The sequence below is a fragment of the Equus asinus genome, chromosome 10 (genome assembly GCF_041296235.1).
Source record: "Equus asinus isolate D_3611 breed Donkey chromosome 10, EquAss-T2T_v2, whole genome shotgun sequence".
NCBI lineage: Eukaryota > Metazoa > Chordata > Mammalia > Perissodactyla > Equidae > Equus > Equus asinus.
In genome coordinates, this window is record NC_091799.1 from 28,008,434 (window position 1) to 28,024,668 (window position 16,235).

General features: G+C 45.0%; 1 protein-coding gene across 8 annotated transcripts in view; it reads left to right on the forward strand.

The window, feature by feature from the left end:
* The window catches only part of ASTN2 (astrotactin 2), an 829,157-nt gene that overhangs the window by 473,603 nt on the left and 339,319 nt on the right, over positions 1 to 16,235 (forward strand). For all 8 annotated transcript variants that reach the window (XM_044778942.2, XM_070518865.1, XM_014830403.3 and 5 more), the window contains one exon: positions 5,021 to 5,171. In XM_044778942.2, the coding sequence (XP_044634877.2) occupies positions 5,021 to 5,171 (151 nt within the window). The remainder of the gene's footprint in view (positions 1 to 5,020; positions 5,172 to 16,235) is intronic.

The window sequence follows — 16,235 nt, forward strand, 5'->3', positions numbered from 1 at the left end:
CCCTACAACAGCAGAGTTGAGTAGTTGGCCAGGGACTAGGGCTTGCAAAGCCTAAGATATTTACCATGGATTCCTGTATAGAGAAGTTTGCCGACCCCTGTTCTATAGGGTGGTTGAGAGAATGTATGTGAAATGCCCTCTGCACAATGCCTGGCAGGTTGGCCTTTTCTCCTCTCAGGTGAAGGTGCAGATCATGTGAAAGTGGCTTCAATGTGGTCTTTTTTCTAAGACTTTGAAGGCCTTGTAAATATCACACTGTAACATGCAGAGTCTGGAGCTGGAAGAGCTGATGTGGGGTTAAGAGCACTGGAGTAAGAGCCAAGGACCAGGGTGTTCCAGTCCTGGCTCTGCCCTACTGTGTGAGCTTGAGGACTTCCCTCCGAGCCATAAGTAGTGGATTGAGTAGTGTCCCCCACAAATTCACATCCATGCAGAACCTCAGAATGTGACTTTATTTACAAATAAAGTCTTCGCAGGTATAAGCAAGATAAAGTCATAATGATTAGTGTGGGTCCTAAATCCAATGGGTGATATCCTTATAACACGAGGAAATGACAGACACAAGGAGGAAGGCTATGTGATGATAAAGGCAGAGATTGGAGTGATGCAGCCATAAGTCAAGGAATGCCAAGGGTTGCCAAGAGACATGGGGAGCTATGAAGAGGCAAGGAAGGATTCTCCCCTTAGAACCTAGAGAGGGAGAAGGGCCCTGCTGACAGGTTGGTTTTGGACTTCCACCCTCCAGAATGCTGACAGAGTAGACTTCTGCTGTTTTGAGTCACCTAGTTTGTGTACTTGTTATGACAGCTCTAGGAAACAAATATACTGTTTCCCCCTTTGGTTCCAATGTGGATTGAGGCTGCTGTGGCAGGTGCACAGCCTAGGAGACAGCGCTGGCTGGTTGACAAAGGCTGCACAGGCTCTGCCCTTCCAGTTCTTCCTCCCCTAAGACACAGAGGCACTGGATACAGATTTCTACCCACTTTACTGTAATGAGAGCTCTGACTTGCCCAAGGGCATAGAGCAAACTGGGCAAGCTTAACTGTGGCGTGGAGGAGACTCAGGACCTGACATCACTTGGACTCACATGCACACCTTGGCCTTGGTGTTTCGTACCCATGGGAAGTAGGACAAGTGACATATCTTCCCCAAGACCCAGTTTCTCCAGCTGCACAATGGGAGTGAAAAGGTGTACGTCTTGTGGTGGAACTCAAAGGAGAGAGCTCAGCAAAGGAACCCAGCACGGATCTTGGCACGTAGCAGGTGCTCAGGAAATCACAGATGATGAAGAGGATGTTGCTGATGATGGGGATTTCTGGCAAAGCTGGCACCCTCACCCAGATCTCCTGATTGCCCTGTGCAGCACCTGTCACTCCAGCCCACCTCCACCCCCAGTGCTATTCCCTTGTCCATTTGCCCCCTGCTCCTGGGGCAGCTCTAAGCTCCAAAAGACCCCAGACTCTGGACTCAGCACCTGAGATGAAGAATTGAGTCCTGAGTTAAGAAAGTGTCAGCGTCTGCCTTGAGCTCCTTCTCTCACTTGCGCCCACATTCTTCATATTCCCAAAGTGACACCATCACTCTCTAAACTCAGTAACAGCCCCGGTGTCAGGTCTTTGTGTTTTAAATAATCAGTTCCCCTCATGGAACTGATGTTTATGCAGGATACATCCTTTTAAAAGCTAACAGCTGCCTTATTTGTCTAGCTTGAGCTGTCTCTAGGTTCCTTGGGAAGGTGACAGTTTTTGCTTGTTTTGCTCTTCTCTTTCTTTGTTTCTCTCTGTTGTTCTGTCTCTGCTCTCCATGTTTCCCTGTGTGTTCCTTTCCACCCATGCAGTGGCTTTCTCTTCACTCTCATTGCTGTCTTTCGGAGTCTGTCTCTTTCCCTTTCCCTCCCCTCTCCGCCTTCTCTCCTCCTCTCCCTCTCTTCTTCTCCTTCATACACTGCATATTTGTCGTGTGCACCTTGGTGTTTTCTCCTTGTTGAATCTCTGTGTTTCTCACTCCTCTTTTCACCTCTCTGTCCTTCTCCTAATCTAGCTCTTCATTTTTATCTCTCTTTGCACACATTTTGTCTGTCTCCCTCTTATTCTCTCTATATGACACTCTTCTGGGTCTTTCTCTTTCTGTGTCTCTCTCTGTCTTTCTAACTTTCTGTCTATCCATTCATATCTGTCTATCTGTTTGTCTCTCTCTCTGTCTCTCTCTCTCTCTCTCTCTCTATCTATCAGCTCCCTATCATCTGTCTAGGTATCTATCCTTCCATCCATCCATCCATTTTCTTCTGGATGACTGTGTTTCTGCCTCTCAGTTTCTCTTCTTTCTTTCTAGTACTTTCTCTACATGTTTATCTCTCTTCTTATTCTCACACTTTCTCAGATTGTCTCTCCCTCTGTCTTTATCTCCTCCTCTCACTGCCCACTTCTTCTTCTCCCTCTAAAGATATTAATATTTTAATACCCTTAAGGTCCTCCCAGGATCTTAAACCCTTTCCATGATTCAAAAGTGGCAAGTCTCAGGAACTGTTCATTCTCTTCCTCTATCTACCTGTCACTCTGACCTCACTCTACACAAGTTAGGAAGTGAAGGATAATCTGGCAGCTTTCCTTGCATCGTCTCCTTTGTTCTGAGCATGAGGATTTGGAATGGAAACACATGGTTGGGGGTGGGCAAGGGAGTGTCCTGTTGGAGAGACTCTTGGTAAAACTACTTTTTGGTGGATGCTGCATCCATGCCTTCTGGTGTTTGCTTCATTTGCAAAATATTTACTTAGCTCAAGTTTTTTCCAGGCCTTATGCTGGGGGCTAAAGAGGGATGAATAAATCTTGAGCCCCTTACTCAAAAAGTTTACCGTCTCTCTGGGAAACCACAGAGCTGATGGTTTAGATCAATAAGATAATAGATTTAAACAATTCACTCTGAGGGAAAAGGAATTAATTCTGGTTAGGGGAAGTAAGTAAAGTTTCACAGAGGAGGTCACAGTAAGCTCTGTGGAGGTGAGGACTTTGTCCAGTGTCACTGTTGCATCCCCAGTACCTAGAATAGTGCCAGGTACATAGTAAGGTCTCAATAAGCAGTGCACTGAATGAATGAATGAAATTGAACAGTTTTGAAGGGTTTTTAGGATTTTCTCAGGCAGAAAATTTAGAGATGTGCATCCCAGACAGAAGCAAGAGCAATGATTAAGGATTTGGAGAAGTGAAGGTATATACTGCACCCAGATCCCCTCTTCAGGGCTGACCCACTCATCCCCCAGACAGTGGCTGGTGGCTCACAGCTGCATCCCTCACAGGCATGACCTGTAGTCACAGGGAGCTGCCTCACCCAAGGATACTCCCTTCCAAGTGACAGCCCTTGGCCAATGACTGGCTGATGTGGTGATGCAGAAGCCTGGATCCCTTGCCTCCATTCAGGACGTCCCTAAACAGCCATCCCAGCTCCAGAGCTCCCCTCAGGACCGATGAGGTTTCAGATCCACATGGGATCGACTGCATTACATGTCAGCCTCTCCTTTTGCCCAGTCCTGCCTTGCTCACTTCCTACAAGTGTATCCTAAGAGGGCTCTTCAATAACCCCTCTGTCTGCAACTTTCCACTTCAGAGGCTATTTTCAGGGAGCCTGACCTAAGATTGTGTATTTAGGGAGTGAGAAGAGACCTGTGGCTAGCAGATAGAGAATATGAAACAGGGTAAAAGTAGCTGGACAGGTCGGAAGGAACCAGATTATGAAGAGCCTTGAATGCCAAGAAAACTAATTTAGATTTTCTTGTATAAGTAATGGAGAGCTGTTGATCAATGGGGTATCTAATTCGAGCTGGGATTTACCAAGTTCACTGGTAGTCGATGTGAAAGACGGGATGGAAGGGGATAAGACTGGAGACAGGGAATAAGCTAGGAGACCCAAATCTGGAGTTCCAGGTCTGGGAGGGAAAGATTAGGAGAAGAGATGAAGGAGGGTCCAGAGATGTCACCAGTAGTGCTTATTGGCCTCTTCTTGCTACATGTGCATACACATGTGCCTCCCTTCTTTCACAGTTCTGGATTCCATGAGTTAGATATCATGAAAGAATATGGTCCCTCTTCTCACTGCCTGTGGTGCCCTTTTAATATCTCCTGCAACCGTGGGCATCACAGATACTCTAATGATAGGATTCCTTATTGGGGGCCCTTTCTCCAAAAAACAGCATCCAGAAACTTCCGTGTGTATCTCTCATCTTATAAAATTTTGGCACATCAATAGATTGTGGCATCTTGTCCAGTCTCATCTCTTGGGACCCTCATTTGGGAGGAATTGTGCATTTACCTAGAATCCCATGATCTTTTTAACAGCTATTGCTACCAGTCTTGATGGTGTGTCTTGTATGCAATGGTCTGCAAAATGAAGTTCTAGGGAGCTAGGCTCAGACAGTCCTGTTTGATGTCTGGCTCTGCTGTTTATAGGCTGTATGATTTAGAGTAAGTCTCACACTTTTCATAGTTTCAATTTATATCCATAAAGTTGGAGTCACAGGAATGTGCCCATTTTGCAGATTTGCTATGGGGAACTCTGGAATCTGTGGAAATGTGTGTGATGCAAGTTAAGAGTTGTGTAGTGGGAAGAACCTTCTCTTTGGACTCAGGTGGAGCTTGGCACAAACTTCCGTTCTGCCACTTTACAATCTGGGTGGCCGACAGCAAGACACTTCACCCTTTTGAGCCACAGTTTACATTTTGGTAAAATGGAAATCTCATACCTACCTTCTAAAACTATGAGGATTAAAGAAATAGAGGGTACAAAGTTCCAAGTACATTCTTCTTCTTCATAACTAGACAAATACTATGTCATATGACGATATGCCTATTGGGTTTTTTCTTTTTGTTTTTCTTTTCTTCTTATTTTCTCTTTAAATATGTATTTATATTATTTTCTTGATTGCAAATATAATAAATGATGGTCTCAAATGTAATGTATTCACATTAAAATTTTTTTAACCTAATGGTGCAGATGTCTCTGGGGTTTAATCATCCCCTTTTTCTCCAAGGGAAGAAGCGATGCTGTCTACTTATTTTGAAACCATCAATGACCTGCTGTCCTCCTTTGGGCCGGTTCGTGACTGCTCTCGGAACAACGGTGGCTGCACTCGAAACTTCAAGTGTGTGTCTGACCGCCAGGTGGACTCCTCAGGATGTGTGGTAAGTGCCCATTGACTCTGCAACATGGCACTGGACCAAGGGCCAAGGCTACTTGCTGGAGGCCCCTCCCTGTGAGGGGGAGATGGTCAAGGAAGACTACACTACTGATAGCTCCTACTGCTGTGGCCTTCGGCACAACCAGGCTGCCTTGGTTTCCTCATCTGTTAAGTGGAATAATTAAACCTACCTCATGGAATTGTTGGAAGAATGAAATGAGATATTAGAAATTAGTACCCGACTACAGTGGGTCCTCGAGAGCTCCTGGCCTCAGGGTGCTTGCAATCCATTTGGGAGTGCGGTAGGGCATGTCTTATCTCTGTGCACACAATGGGGGGCATGTCAATGAAGTGTCCAGAAGAGAAAGTTCCAGCCGAAACCTCAAGTTTGTAGAGGCTTCCTGGAGAAGTTGGTGTTGGAACTGGCTTCCACAGATGGGTCAACTCACATTAGGAAAAGAGAAGGGATGTCCAAGGCAAAGGCATGGAGGGAAAGGTGGTCTTATTTACAAGGAGCTTTAGCACCTAATGTGGGATATGGACATAGAAGGAGATACATGAGGATCTTTGTTGCCTGTAGAAGAGGGTCGCAATCTGAGTGAGGTGTTTGATAGGAATGACCTAGGGTGCTTGTTTAAAATGCAGGTTCCAGGGTTCCACACCAGAAATTTTGATTCTGCAGAGGGGGTTAGGTCCCAGCAACCTGAGTTTGTAACAATTTAACGAGTGTGTATATATGGGGGGAGTGGGGAAGGCATCTTGGATACTTGGGAAACATTGCCCTAAAGGCTAAACTCCTCAGTATGACACTAAGTGCCCTCCTTGAGTTGGCCCCTTTCTAACTTCTCCATCACTTTACTTCATTCTACACTAGAGCTGAATAGATAGATGTAGTTCCCTGAACATCCTTGCCTGTTTAATGCCTTAGATAGTTTGCTTGTGCCGTTTTGTTGCCTAGAGTGAATTGCTCCTCCAGCCCATGTAGCGAACAAGTGGACCTCTTTCCAGATTCATTTTGTTTATGAAGCCCTTCCTCTCCCACCCCGCCTTGAAGAAATGAGTGCTTTATAAGGATCCTTACTCTTTTCTGTACCTACCTCTGTTGTATCACCTGTGATAATTTATCACACAGCCTGGCTTTTTTCAAGTTTACTTCACCCAATAAGCTGAGAGAGAACCCATGGAATCTGTTGATTTAGCTTACTATCCCCACAGTACCCATCTCAGTAAATAAGGAAGAAAGAAAGAAAGAAGGGCTGGAAGGGAGAGATGGGGCCAGGGATGGAAATCCTTACTCTGGACTAGGCTCTATGGAAGAGACCAAGAGAATTAGAATACAGTTGGCTCTTAATGCACCTACACAACAGGTGGGGAAATAGACAATGGCCAGAAGACTAATACAAAGAAGAAGCTTCTAGAGAATGAGATGATGCAATGAAACTGTATTTTAGACTCAAAGATCAACAGATCTTCAGAGGTGGATGGGCAATTGGAGATTTTATTGGTTAGAATTCTTAGGATTATAAGTGACGGAAGCTCAGTTCAAACTAGTTAGGCCAAAAGAGAAAATATATTGGCTCAAATGGAAGTCTAGGCACAACAGGATTGAGGGGCTCAGATAATGTCATTGGGATCCCTGTCTTTCTCTTAGCTCTGCACTCCTCAGTACCATGCCATTCTCGGGCCAGCTACATCTTCTGCACTCAGCGAGTCCTGCAGGACAAGAACATCTCTCTCCTAGTCCCTCCAACTAAAGTCAGAGGATTCCATTTCATTGCGCCAACTTGGTTCTCATGCTCATCCATGTCCCAATCACTGTGGTCGGGGGAGGGACTGGGCTCATCCCAGAACCAGTCATACCAGGGACTTGGGCCAAGTGACAGCTGCACCGAAAATATGTGGTAGTGAATTGGGGGCAGGCGTAGAGTCTTAGGTTGGGTTGTGGATGCTAGGTCAGTGTGCATCAGCTGCTGTCTACTTCAGAGCATTACAACCCAACCTTTCATTTTGCCTATTGGAAAAGTGAGGCCCAGTGAGGGAGAGGATGCTTTGCTCCAGTCTTAGAGCTGTCAGTGGACAAACAACTCAAGAGGAGGTCTCAAATTATCCGTGTTGTCTCCAAAACATGAGGCTGACATTTCTGAAAAGATTAAGCTATCTACCTCTTCCTCTTTTCCCCATCAGTTCTCTTTCCTGAACTAATTAAGCTCCTTCTCCTTGAGGATTGATGTCCCAGAAGAATGAAGCCTCAGAATGCAGAGATGTGTGAGTGTGTGTCTCTTTCCTTCTCGTTAATGTAAACTGGAAAAACAAAAAGAGAGAAAGAACATTCGTTCCCTGGAGGTTAAGAGAAAATTCAACAGTGTGATGAGGTTGTCAGAGACCTTTCTCTCTAGATTAAAGATCTCATGTTAAAGCTTCAACTTCAGGGCTCGATGGATGTAAGGCAAACTGTTCTCTGTTCTTTCAGAATAGACAGGGAAATACTCACTTTTACGCTGGAATTTAAAATCCCTCTCACGTCTCTATAGACCCTCTGTCATGCCTGCAAAGAGAAACTTTTTCTTACAGCCCTTCATCTAAAAAGCTCCATATGGCAAAAAATAATAGTCCCTTATATTTTTAGAACATTTTGGAGTTCTCAAAGTATACCTAAGTCCAATACTTCATCCTCACAGTAATCCTGGGTGGTAGGCTCCCTTCCTACGTGGAAACAAGGCTTAGGAAGCAGAGTGACTTTCCATGGTTCCACCACCAGATGGCAGAATGGAGGCCTAAGACCATGTCTTCAATATTATTCTTGTGCCAGGGCCGCTTTGGGTTTCTTTCCTGTGGAGCTGAAAGGATATGGCAGCAAAGAACCTTGGCAAGAAGGCTGGTCTGAGAAAATTTGGCTTAAGCCCTGACTTGGTCATTGGCGACCTTCAGGATCTATGTTGACCTCATTAGCCTCAGTTCCTTGATCTTTCAAAAGGGAGCAACAGCTCTTGAATTCAGGTTTTCTGAAAACTCAAAGAATGTAACTGGCAATGAATTTGGGATTTACAAAGTGCCATTTATGTGTAGGATGATGAGACCACAACTACTGATGTTTTTATATACCAAATATGATATTTCGGGCCACACAAATTCAGGGGCACAGCATATCTAATTTTCTATAATGTTTCTGTAACTGAATTTCATTTCTGTTCTACTCCATCCATTGGTGGTGGAAACTTCATTCTAGTCAGTTTAGGTTTTCTGCCTCCCACCTCTGGCATCTAAGTTCAAGGGGGCTGATGGACTCCTAAGGCATGGGGGCTGATGGACTCCTAAGGCATGGGGGCTGATGGACTCCTAAGGCATGGGGGCTGATGGACTCCTAAGGCATGGGGGCTGAGGGACTCCTAAGGCATGGTGGCTGAGGGACTCCTAAGGCATGGGGGCTGAGGGACTCCTAAGGCATGGGGGCTGATGGACTCCTAAGGCATGGGGGCTGAGGGACTCCTAAGGCATGGGGGCTGAGGGACTCCTAAGGCATGGGGGCTGAGGGACTCCTAAGGCATGGGGGTAAGAGGATGTTTGGTGTTGAACCATCACCTCTTAATTCTGGTAACTGCTTTCTCATCCAGCCCTTGTTCATCACTCTCTTTCCTTTCTGGTATATGCCAGGACCTCTCTCTTCCCACCTGATTTACAAGTGTGTTGTCTATCTTGGCACCTGTCTTGCACCATTTATCCTTACCACAGGGTCATTTGAGGCCAGCTGGTTCTATCCATTGGGTAGCTTTCCCACCCTACTCAGGGGATGAGGAATGTCCAACAGCTCTTTTATACCACCCTGAGGCCATGAGGATCTGAGGGGGGCTGGCTCACACCCTCTTGATCTAGACATATCATGAATGCTTTTGCTTCCTTGCCAAGGAGGAGCACTTGGCCATGCTTGCCGTCCACCAGACGGTATCTGGAAAGTGAAGCAGAGACCCTCTTTGCCTTCAGATCCCTCAAGCCCACCTGATCTTCTGTAGCCCCTCATCCTTTTCAACCACACCATGCAATTAACCTGATGGGAATAGAGCACAGGATCTCTTTTGAGGACTTTCCTTAGCATTGGCAAAGCCATCTTGTTACATTTCCAACATCCCTCTTTTCCAGAGCTCAAATGATCTTTACTTCCTTGTGGGTTGGAGGGAGGTTAATTTTCTAAAAGATCACAGATTCTTCCACTGTTTATTATTATTGTTATTATCATTAGTATTATTTTACCTTCTATCCAGACCTCAACTTCTGAAACCCAAAGTAAAATTTTGACTTCATTTTGCTTGGTTTTCTGGTTCTCCTCTGGTAATCTTCCCCTGGGATAATATAGTCCTCAGGAATGTGGTTGCCTATAGTGGGGACGGTCATAGGGTGTGTCGTAGGCAGAATAGTGCCTCCCCCCACCCAAGGATGACAACAGGAGAATTAAATTCACATATGGAATTAAGGTTGTAATAAACTGACTTTTAAAGAGAGTGATTATCCTGAATTATCTGAGTCAGCCCAATGAAATCAGAGTCCTTAAGGCTGCAAGAGGGAGGCAGCAGAGGAATTCAGAGTGAGGCAGCAGTGCCAGCTTTGAAGATGGAGGAAGGGGGTGTCAAGCTAAGGAAAATCTCTAGAAGTTGGAAAGGGCAGGGGAATGGATTCACCCATGGAGCCTGCAAAAAAGAAGGCAGCCCTGCGGGCACCTTGAATTAAGCCCAGTGGGACCTTTGTTGGACTTCTAACCCGTAGAATTATAAGACAATAAATTCATGTTGTCTTAACCCACCAAGGTCGTGGTCATTTGTTACAACGGAATGGAAAACTAATACAAGGTGAACAATAATATGGAGAGGGCGGGTGATCCAGGAGATGCTGTGGCAAGAATTATCCTGTAATTTTGATTTTTAATTATTTCCAAGGAAACCCTCACCTCATGACCAGGGCTGGAGGAAGTAACAATGAACGAAGCATCAGAAGAGAGAAGGAGCCTCAGGTTCCCCTTCACTGTGCTGGAGAGTAAAATAATTGTTATCTATTAGAAATGGTATAAATCTGGTGAACATAATTATGTCAGCAAGGCACAGTTTGAAAAGTAAGCTATGGCTCCATTTATTCTGTGTGGCAGCATAAACATTGCAACATTTTAATCAAGATAGAGGACAAAACCAAAGAAATCTGTAGGCACTTAATCATGATATTGTATGGAGGACACTTCCGCCATCTCTGAGTCACTGCTGCCCCCTGAAGCATTTCCCTCCTGCTGGTCCTTTGTGTCATCCTGGGTTTCCCAGCACGGGAAGGGGTCCTTTGATGGACTCAACCCTAGACAATCTATGATCAAAATCCTTCCTCTCAGTCCCTTTTGAAATGTCAATTCACCTTTATTTTTGAAATGACCTAATATTGCATAACAAACTGCCCACAACTCAGGAGCTTGGAACAACTGTTTTGTTTTGCTCCTAATTTTGCGGGTCAGGAATATGGGAAGGGCTCACTGGGTGATTTGTCTCTGATCCATGACAGGTGAGGTTTCTGGTCCTGGAAGATTCACTTTCAATAGGACCCCTTCACTTACCTATCTGGTGCTGGGGTTGGAATAGCTGGCAGTTGATCCTGGCTATGTTGGACCTCAGCTGGGACTGTCAACTAGGGCATTTGACCATGGCCTCTCCATTTAGCTTGGGCTTTTCAGACCATGAAGGCTGGATTTACAAAGGGAACATCCCAAGATCAAACATTCCAAGAGCATAGGCAAGAAGCCACAGGCTCCTTAGCATCTAGGCTCAGAAGTCCCAAACATCATTTCTATCACATTCTGTGTGTCAAGCAGGTCATTAAGGTCAGTGCAGATTCAAGGGGAGGGAACTTCACCTGTCACTGAGAGGAGCAGCAAAGAATGTGTGGCCACTTTACCCATTTACCTACAACCTGAACTTGCAGACCAGGGCTAGCAGGACAGGAAGGGACCCTGGAAATCTTCTAACCAGGCCAGCACCTCTCCCATTATACAGACAGAAAAATAAAGGCCTAGAAATGTGCAGGAATCGCTCAAGTTCATGTAGGGAAGCAGTGATAGAATCAAGATTTGATTCCCAACTCCTTCCTCCCAGTTGCATCTTCCTGCAATAATGACCTTGTGGCATCAGCTCTGCCACTGTGGCAGTCCAAATACGTATTTAGCATCACTCCTGTAGCCAGCACTGTGAGTGGAACAGGAGATCTGAAACAAGAACCCCACTTTGTTTTTATAGGCTAGTTCAGAAGACAAGTTGGGCTTCAGGGGGGCTGCAGTGTGACCTTGAAGAAGTCACTTTGTATCTTTACACGAGAATATCTAACAGGGCTGATGTGAGTACTGGAGAGAAGGGAGGTGGTGCTTGGAGAGACCTGACACTCACAAATCACCTACTGTGTGCTGGTGCATGGCAGTTAATGCTTATAGTATCCCCCTAGATGGGTATTATTATGACCATTTTAAGAAAGAAAAAAGCTCATAATAGAAGAGCAGCCATCCACACAGTGACTGTGTGGTGGGCATGATTCTAAGTGCTTTGCTTATTTTAACCAATTTAATTCTCACAGTCATGCTGTGGCTAGGTTGTATGATGATCTCCGCTTTACACTTGAGAAAAATGGAACTGTCTGGTGGGAAACAGGCATATGTGGAGAAGCATAGACGGAGGAGGGTGGGAAGTAGGGAAGTAGAAAGTTGGGACTGAGGGATCTGCATGCTCGCTGGATCCTAGCCAGTGATGCTATTTTTTAGGAGGTGTGTCTAGTGTCTGTTCCCAGCCCTGCCTCTGAATTCCAGACCAATCCCAAACCAATCCCACTCAGCCCCACCCCCTACAAATCTCCAGCCACATTCTCACCTCCTCTTCTCTCTCTTTTTCTTTTTCCATTTTGACCTAAAATGTCATCTGGGCTCCCCGGTATCAGGAAAGACGATTGGACCCCTGATTGCCCTGAGATGCTGAGAGGCAACAAAAAAGGCTGCCTTTTTTAAAGTCAGGATGAATGGAGATACAAATTTTCATTTATCACAAGTCAGGTACCTCTTTGGCACCACTCAGAGGGAGGCAAAAACTGGACTCTGGTTTAGTTAGGGAAAGAGAGGCTGTTTCTCTCCGTTCCTCATCCTGTCTCCCATAAATGACTCAATTGGACTGTAATTAAAGGAAACAACACTCAAGAAGGGCGGGGAAGATATGCAGGGAGAATCAGCAGAGTGAGAAATCACTTTGGAGCACGGCCCAGGCACTGCTGACCAGGGAAGCCTGACCCCTGTCTGTCTGCCTGACGACCGGGCGTCCCGCCCTCCTGGACCATTGGAGCAGGGCTGAGCCTCAGTGGGGTCTGGCCCTTTGGAAGTGGTTCTTCCTCCCCAGAAATGGACTCTCGAGGCTTAGTCTATCCCTGCAGATCAGTGATGGGGGCCAGAGTCCAAAATAGAAGGAATGATGCTTGCCACATTTTTCTTCTTAAAAATCTTTAGAAAGATGCGAAGTCAGGAGGCAAAGCATCTTTATGGAAACTCTTTCAGAGACTCTTGGTTAGCAAACAGTATTTAAAGGGTGGAGCATCTTCTATATGGTGTCTTCATCAAAGTGCCCTCTCATCAGACAGGTACATAGACAGAGAATTCTCTATCTGTACCTTCATCAATATTGTTATTGATAGCATTAATTAGTTGATGCTATTGATAAACAAATTAAGGCTGTCAATGACTTCAGTGCAGTAATAGTTTTCCTGATTGAAATACACATAGAGAGTTTCTGAATGCTGGTTGTGTGCCAGATCCTGGGATGAATGCTTGAAATACATCATCACATTGAATCCTCACAGCTACCGTATGAGGTGGCCACCATTATCGCTCCTATTTTGTCCATAAGGAAACAGATTCAGAAAGCACGAGAAACTTACCCAAGTCCAACCAACCAGGTAAAGGCAGAGCAGAAATTCAAAGCCATCTGTCTAACTCTAAAGCTGGTTCTTTTAACTTATCAGATGGCAACTTCCAGAAGCTGAGGATAGTTTTCCAGGGATAAAGTGAATGTCCCCAAAATCACAGAGCATAAAGGGAGGGGCATGTCCTTCTCCCCACCCTCCTTCAATGTCCAGAGTTCCTTCTTCCTCCTCTGCATCCAAGAGATCTGGAGGAAGATGAAAGAGAATGAGTATTGAGAAGGGCTGGGAATGATCAGAAAAGAAGGAAATTAGCACTGTGCTTATTGACTCAACGCCTGCCCACAAGGCTCAAACTTTGGGGGGTGAAAAGGAAGGAATTGCCCCCATTTGAGATCTGTGCAGTTGCACCTTTCCTTGGTGAATTTCCAGTACAGTAGAGCCCTCCTCCCTCTAGATGGGGGTCGGTGAGGTATGGAGTTTCCAAGGTTATAATGTGTGGCATTCTCATAAAACCTATGCACCCTTTTATGACATTAAATATTTTATTCTTCCCGTGACATTTGAAGGCTTCTCTGTTCTTTCCCCTCATTTTATTTCTTTGGGACCAGGATTTGCTAGGTCTGATGGTATTTCCGGTAAGCTGGTTTTATTGTGTGGAAGTTATTATCTGTTCAAGTCAGGAAACAGCCTCCACCCTTCCAGAGTGATGGGTTTTACCTTTGATTCCTGGAAGAGTGGCGTGGGGGAAAGGAGCCCCAAGCTGGAGGCAGGGATGAGGAGCTGCAGCCCTGGTTCTGCCACCTGTTGGCTGCAAGCATGGAATAAATCACTTCAGGGAAGGCAATGAGCATTTGCTTAGACTGTACCATGGAACCTGGAGAGGGAGCTTGGGACTAGCCTGTGGAGGGCCCAATGAATTGCTAAGATTCATTTCAATTGCCAAAATCTATGACCTTATGATATATGTTTTCAGAGGGCAGTGGTTCTAACATTGGAAGGACCTGAGGGTAGAAAAAGCAGCATGGGTGGAAGGCGGGGCTTAATTCGTTGGTTACTGGAAAAGTAAATATACAGGGGGAAAATCTCCATCGCTTTGCCTCCCTTTTGTGAGCATCTCTGGAGTGATTGATGACATTTTAATTGTGTGTTTCATGCACCTGCCTCAAATACCTTTTCGGCTTCGGAAGGGTGCCCCTGTGAGAGAATGTATTTTCTCCGACCATCACCCCCACCTTCAGGAGTTCAGTATACTGCTTAAGAGCACAGTTTCTGGCATCAGAGAAACCAGGCCGAAAACTCGCTCTGTCTCTGACTAGCCATGTGACCTTGGGACAAATCACTTAAGGCCTCTGAGTCTCAGGTTCCTGTTGAGTAAAATGGGGATAATAATACCTCACAAAGCTGTTCTGAGGACTCACTGAGATAATGCACACACAATGGGCCAGCACCTGGCTCTAAGCAGGCAGGAAACACGGTCGCTATTATTACAATGATGTTTCATGCAGGGATGATGGTGGTGGTGATGATGAGAGCTAAAATTGTCTGAGTGCCTGCTATGTTCCTAAGCCTCTGAGATGGTCTCATTATTATCCCTTTTCTTACAGATGGGAAAACTGAGTCAGAGAGCACTTAAGTAACTGACTCAGGTTCACAAAGCTCTTGAGTTCTAGATCAGGGAATGTCAGCCAAGCAGCCTTATGCCAGAGTCTTCATCCTTAACCAGGTCAAAGTCTTCACAAGCATCATTTGTACTGATTGTCTGATATTCCATGGAGGGGAATATACCATCATTGACTTTGTCTTGTTGGGGGACATTTGGAGTGTTTCCAACTTTAGTCTATTATAAACAACGTTGCCGTGAGCATCTTTGGGCAGAAGCCTCCTTCTGTGCCTTGAGTTATTTCTTTAGAATAGATTCCCAGGAATCTGTAAGTACAGTTTTCAAATTGCATTAGTGTTCCATGGTTTGGGTGAAGGCATGGGATGGATTAAAATTAAAAAAAAAAAAAAATGCAACACTTCTGGTTTTCTGGACTCTCCCTGTTTAGGGGGCTGGTTTTCTCTCAGGATGCAGTTCAAGGGCAGGCTGGGGGGTTTGGCTAAAGGGTCTCTGAGCAGGGGAGTGATAAAACAAAACTAGTACTTTAGGGAGTAGAGCCTGGTGCCCTGTGCAAGATGCGTGTGGGAGAGAGTCCAAATGCAGAGGAATGTGCAGAGAAAGGCAACTGAGGCAGTCGGGCTGTGGTCTCCTTGAGGACATGAGGGGGTCAGAGGCAGTGGCTGGAAAGTTCTTAGTGGCTATGCTGAGTGCCTGTGAAGACAGACTCCATAGCTGTTGGGATCCTGATAATTAGACCGCTTTTTCTTAGCTCTGAAATGAAAACCTGGAATAGCTGTGTTCATCTTAATTATAGTAAGAGAATTTTTGCATTTATAAGGTACTTTCCCCATCCAGTCTTCCATCTTCTTTTTCCTTAGTGTCTTTTTTTAAGTAGCTCATGCTCGTTGTAAAATAAAATAAAACAAATTCAAACACTGCAGAAATGTATAAAGAAAAAAAAATCAATGTCCTCTTTCTCTATCACTCATTCACTTTAGAGACAACTGTACCACAATTTGGTCTCTATATATATATCTATCTTTCTATACATATTTTCCCTATGCATATGCAAATATAAATTAAGAATTAAATGGAAGCATCAAAAAGCACAGAGTTGTGCTTCTTTGGGGCAACTTTCTATGTCAGAACTACATGTCTTTACACACGCTTTTCAAAGAGCATTTTCCTTTTCTTCTTTTTAAGACAACTGGCTCCTTGAGTTGATCCTAACCATACGTTAACCTTTTTCTTTATGTCAAAAACAAAGATAAGCAAATTGAGGCCCAAAAGCACAAGAGCTCTGCTTAGCTTGAGCCCCGGTGTCCTAAATTGCAACCTAGGACTCTCTCTTCCCTACAGTGTAGCCTCTTTCTTTTATCCTCTGTCACGGGTTTTGAGGCTAAGTGGATGAGAAATGACATCATCATTATTATTGTGATTCATTTTAAAAGTTATCGTTTTCCCTGTATTCTCTAGCTTCTCATGGAACCCTGCCTTAAGAAGCCTTCACCCACCAGCCTAGATATTCTTGAAGACCCTGGAAGTTGTCCAGGA